This window comes from Leuresthes tenuis, unplaced genomic scaffold (genome assembly GCF_036924035.1).
Source record: "Leuresthes tenuis unplaced genomic scaffold, fLeuTen1.0.hap1 SCAF_22, whole genome shotgun sequence".
NCBI lineage: Eukaryota > Metazoa > Chordata > Actinopteri > Atheriniformes > Atherinopsidae > Leuresthes > Leuresthes tenuis.
In genome coordinates, this window is record NW_027325376.1 from 968,683 (window position 1) to 974,295 (window position 5,613).

The window sequence follows — 5,613 nt, forward strand, 5'->3', positions numbered from 1 at the left end:
CAGGTGAGGAACAAAGAGAGGCAGACAGGTGAGGAACAAAGAGAGGCAGACAGGTGACAGAACCAAGAGAAGCAGACAGGTGAGGAACAAAGAGAGGCAGACAGGTGAGGAACAAAGAGAGGCAGACAGGTGAGGAACAAAGAGAGGCAGACAGGTGACAGAACCAAGAGAGGCAGACAGGTGAGGAACAAAGAGAGGCAGACAGGTGACAGAACCAAGAGAAGCAGACAGGTGACAGAACCAAGAGAAGCAGACAGGTGACAGAACCAAGAGAGGCAGACAGGTGACAGAACCAAGAGAAGCAGACAGGTGACAGAACCAAGAGAGGCAGACAGGTGACAGAACCAAGAGAGGCAGACAGGTGAGGAACAAAGAGAGGCAGACAGGTGACAGAACTAAGAGAGGCAGACAGGTGAGGAACCAAGAGAGGCAGACAGGTGAGGAACCAAGAGAGGCAGACAGGTGAGGAACCAAGAGAGGCAGACAGGTGAGGAACAAAGAGAGGCAGACAGGTGACAGAACCAAGAGAGGCAGACAGGTGAGGAACAAAGAGAGGCAGACAGATGAGGAACAAAGAGAGGCAGACAGGTGACAGAACCAAGAGAAGCAGACAGGTGACAGAACCAAGAGAAGCAGACAGGTGACAGAACCAAGAGAGGCAGACAGGTGAGGAACCAAGAGAGGCAGACAGGTGACAGAACAAAGAGAAGCAGACAGGTGACAGAACCAAGAGAGGCAGACAGGTGACAGAACCAAGAGAGGCAGACAGGTGACAGAACCAAGAGAGGCAGACAGGTGAGGAACCAAGAGAGGCAGACAGGTGAGGAACCAAGAGAGGCAGACAGGTGAGGAACAAAGAGAGGCAGACAGGTGACAGAACCAAGAGAGGCAGACAGGTGAGGAACAAAGAGAGGCAGACAGGTGACAGAACCAAGAGAAGCAGACAGGTGACAGAACCAAGAGAAGCAGACAGGTGACAGAACCAAGAGAGGCAGACAGGTGAGGAACCAAGAGAGGCAGACAGGTGACAGAACCAAGAGAGGCAGACAGGTGAGGAACAAAGAGAGGCAGACAGGTGACAGAACAAAGAGAAGCAGACAGGTGACAGAACCAAGAGAGGCAGACAGGTGACAGAACCAAGAGAGGCAGACAGGTGACAGAACCAAGAGAGGCAGACAGGTGACAGAACCAAGAGAGGCAGACAGGTGACAGAACCAAGAGAGGCAGACAGGTGACAGAACCAAGAGAGGCAGACAGGTGACAGAACAAAGAGAGGCAGACAGGTGACAGAACAAAGAGAGGCAGACAGGTGACAGAACAAAGAGAGGCAGACAGGTGAGGAACAAAGAGAAGCAGACAGGTGACAGAACCAAGAGAGGCAGACAGGTGAGGAACAAAGAGAGGCAGACAGGTGACAGAACAAAGAGAAGCAGACAGGTGACAGAACCAAGAGAGGCAGACAGGTGACAGAACCAAGAGAGGCAGACAGGTGACAGAACCAAGAGAGGCAGACAGGTGACAGAACCAAGAGAGGCAGACAGGTGACAGAACCAAGAGAGGCAGACAGGTGACAGAACCAAGAGAGGCAGACAGGTGACAGAACCAAGAGAGGCAGACAGGTGACAGAACAAAGAGAGGCAGACAGGTGACAGAACAAAGAGAGGCAGACAGGTGACAGAACAAAGAGAGGCAGACAGGTGAGGAACAAAGAGAAGCAGACAGGTGACAGAACCAAGAGAGGCAGACAGGTGACAGAACAAAGAGAAGCAGACAGGTGACAGAACCAAGAGAGGCAGACAGGTGACAGAACAAAGAGAGGCAGACAGGTGACAGAACAAAGAGAAGCAGACAGGTGAGGAACAAAGAGAGGCAGACAGGTGAGGAACAAAGAGAGGCAGACAGGTGAGGAACAAAGAGAGGCAGACAGGTGACAGAACCAAGAGAGGCAGACAGGTGACAGAACCAAGAGAAGCAGACAGGTGAGGAACAAAGAGAGGCAGACAGGTGACAGAACCAAGAGAAGCAGACAGGTGAGGAACAAAGAGAGGCAGACAGGTGAGGAACAAAGAGAGGCAGACAGGTGACAGAACCAAGAGAGGCAGACAGGTGAGGAACAAAGAGAGGCAGACAGGTGAGGAACAAAGAGAGGCAGACAGGTGAGGAACAAAGAGAGGCAGACAGGTGACAGAACCAAGAGAGGCAGACAGGTGAGGAACAAAGAGAAGCAGACAGGTGACAGAACCAAGAGAAGCAGACAGGTGACAGAACAAAGAGAAGCAGACAGGTGACAGACCAAAGAGAGGCAGACAGGTGAGGAACAGACCAAAGAGAGGCAGACAGGTGAGTCATGTGACACACGGCCAGGTGTGCTTACCTGTCCACGAACATGATCACCAAGTCCTTCTTCTCAGAGTGTTTGAGCAGCTCCTTCTTCAGCCATCTGACCTTCTGACCTCCACCCACCGTCCGAGCCACATCGCCCCCCTTCCAGTCCTCGCCGAGCCCGAGTACCTGCACACCATCATCATCACCATCACCATCACCACCTTCACCTGCTTCCAGTAAAACCCATAAAAGGTTCAGAGAGCCTGACGCTGTCACACAGCCCGGCGGCGGAGGACGGCGTCTGAAAGGAGGGCGTCACCTTCACGCTGTAGTTGAACTCTCTGGCCGTCCTCAGGAACCGCTTGAAGCCGTCCGTGTCCTCCGTTGCCGCGGTGAGCACCAGCAGATTGTCTGTGGACACAATCATCAGCACCTGGATCAGTTCACTCCTTCAGTCATACTCCTGGTCTCTGCTGACCCTCGTTGGATCCCTTCATGTTGCTCGCCGTTTCTCTCGCCGTGCGCACTTATTAAAACCCCGCCGGCCCTCCCCTCCTCCTACAGCCCTGGTTTTGGGTCGGCCTGAGCCGGTCCTGCGCCCCGGGTGCAGGTCGGTCACCTGAAGACGTGACTCGGCTTTTCAGCCACGGGTCAGGACTCGGGTGTAGGTCACACAGGAAGTGAGCGGGGTGTCCTCGCCGTCCTCTCCTGACTCCGCCCTCCATCACCTCAGAGTGAAATTCCTGAGAGGAGAAAAGGGCAGAAAGAGGAGGAGGAGGGTGACGTGTTTCCTCTGTTCTGCCTGAACATGAGCCGGTGTGACCAACACCAGGCTGAGGAGCCGGCGCCGCCGCAGGAACCCGAGGAGGCGTCCAGCGACGGGCCCGAAAGGTCCGTCCACTCTGAGAGAGTCGGCCGTCAGACTCTGAGCTTCCAGGTTGAAGCAGCTGCTGCTCAGCTGTTCAAACACACTCTGAACGAGCCTCAAACAGGAAGCTGCAGCTTTACAGCCAAACGCAGCGAGAAAGACTCAGAGCTCAGAGCTCAGAGCTCAGAGCTCAGAGCTCAGAGCTCAGAGCTCAGAGCTCACCCTGAGCTGCAGGAAGCAGGACAACAAGCCCGGCTGCGTCCTGCAGAGAGACTAACACCCACACGCCAGCTCAGGGGCTCCTGTGGGGGCTCCGGCCTGCCCCCAGGGGGGCTCCGGCTACAGGGGCTCCGGCCTGGCCCCAGGGGGGCTCCGGCCTGCCCCCAGGGGGGCTCCGGCCTGCCCCAGGGGGGCTCCGGCCTGGCCCCAGAGGGGCTCCGGCCTGGCCCAGAGGGGCTCCGGCTACAGGGGCTCCGGCTACAGGGGCTCCGGCCTGCCCCCAGGGGGGCTCCGGCCTGCCCCAGAGGGGCTCCGGCCTGCCCCCAGGGGGGCTCCGGCCTGCCCCAGGGGGGCTCCGGCCTGGCCCCAGAGGGGCTCCGGCCTGGCCCAGGGGGGCTCCGGCCTGGCCCCAGGGGGGCTCCGGCCTGGCCCAGAGGGGCTCCGGCTACAGGGGCTCCGGCTACAGGGGCTCCGGCCTGCCCCCAGGGGGGCTCCGGCCTGCCCCAGAGGGGCTCCGGCCTGCCCCCAGGGGGGCTCCGGCCTGCCCCAGGGGGGCTCCGGCCTGGCCCCAGAGGGGCTCCGGCCTGGCCCAGGGGGGCTCCGGCCTGGCCCCAGGGGGGCTCCGGCTACAGGGGCTCCGGCCTGCCCCCAGGGGGGCTCCGGCCTGCCCCCAGGGGGGCTCCGGCCTGCCCCAGGGGGGCTCCGGCCTGGCCCCAGAGGGGCTCCGGCCTGGCCCAGGGGGGCTCCGGCCTGGCCCCAGGGGGGCTCCGGCTACAGGGGCTCCGGCCTGCCCCCAGGGGGGCTCCAGCTGCAGGGGCTCCGGCCTGCCCCCAGAGGGGCTCCGGCCTGCCCCCAGGGGGGCTCCGGCCTGCCCCCAGGGGGGCTCCGGCCTGCCCCCAGGGGGGCTCCGGCTACAGGGGCTCCGGCCTGGCCCCAGGGGGGCTCCGGCCTGCCCCCAGAGGGGCTCCGGCTACAGGGGCTCCGTCCTGACCCCAGGTGGGCTCCGGCCTGCCCCCAGGGGGGCTCCGGCCTGGCCCCAGGGGGGCAGATATCAGACACCTTAGTGCCGAGCTGTGACTCTCTGAACCAATCAGATCGGTGCACACCTGCAGCATCTGTTCCAGGTCAACCTGCAGAACTCATCCACCCTGAGAAAACACCATCAGGAGCTGGAGGTGACTGTCAGCACCACAGACCTTTATTAATGTGCTTAATAAATGCATTTCTTTTATTAATGAGTGGTTACCGGTCACATTAACAGCCACGAGCAGGAAATATTTCACATTTATTCACAACTGACTGGCACTTATCCGATCTGAAAGGCTGTAATTAATCAGCATTTAACATATCTTGGCCTTAAAAATGACAGTAATTCTGAAAAGGTTCAGGTATTAACATGAAACTGCAACATTAACCAAAGAAACGCAGCTCGAAGCCTTAAATTCCTGCTGATTAGCCTCCGGCTCAGTTAAAAGTTTAAGAGCTCATCTGAGTCGCCTCAAACTGTTGCAAACAGAACAAAAGTCCAACCTAATCAGCTCTCTGATACGACTGGGCGCCATAACAAGCTGTGAGGGGTAAGAACAGAGTAATTAGCGACAGTTCGCGCAGAGACCCGGAGCCGCGGAGCTCCATCGGGTCATGGTGGTCCGCCTGGCCGACCACAGGACACTGCAGGGCGGCCTTACCTGGAGAGAGCCTCCGCTGTTCGGCCCGCGCGGAGCTCAAGAAGCAGGCGAGAGCCACGATGCAGAAGAAACGGAAGGACGACATGTTAGCTGCTAATAAAACCGTAAAAAGCTGCCCGGTTCACACTGCCAACCGTTACTTTATCTCCCTCTTTGGGACTACAGCCTTCGCCTCATCAGGCTTCTCCTGTGTTCAGATCTCGCGATACTTCGCACATCACGTTATCCCGATGTCAACAAACGCTGGGAAAGGGTATCCAGCCAATGAGAAGCCCAGAAGCTTTGATTGACAGAAAGATTGAGCAATCAACACACAGAAGCGTCTCCACACCAGCCAATCAGATGCCGACAAATGGAAACTACGAAGCAGTGATTCTTTTTCTGTTTTTTTCAAAAGCAGAAACTTCGTGAAAAAGATCTGAATCTTTGCCACGTGTGTGACATTCCACAGAGAAGGAGAGAGTCATACAGACACACCTTTAAGAAATATATATATATGTGTGAGAGAGAGTC

General features: G+C 57.7%; 1 protein-coding gene across 1 annotated transcript in view; it reads right to left on the minus strand.

The window, feature by feature from the left end:
• Positions 1–5,290, minus strand: part of LOC140281831 (multifunctional procollagen lysine hydroxylase and glycosyltransferase LH3-like) — an 8,372-nt gene extending 3,082 nt beyond the window's left edge. The window contains exons 1-3 of the mRNA XM_072376325.1: positions 5,101–5,290; positions 2,645–2,736; positions 2,375–2,511 (exon numbers count right to left, since the gene is read on the minus strand). Of these exons, the coding sequence (XP_072232426.1) occupies positions 2,375–2,511; positions 2,645–2,736; positions 5,101–5,185 (314 nt within the window). The 5' untranslated portion in view covers positions 5,186–5,290. The remainder of the gene's footprint in view (positions 1–2,374; positions 2,512–2,644; positions 2,737–5,100) is intronic.
• Positions 5,291–5,613: the final 323 nt, after the last annotated feature.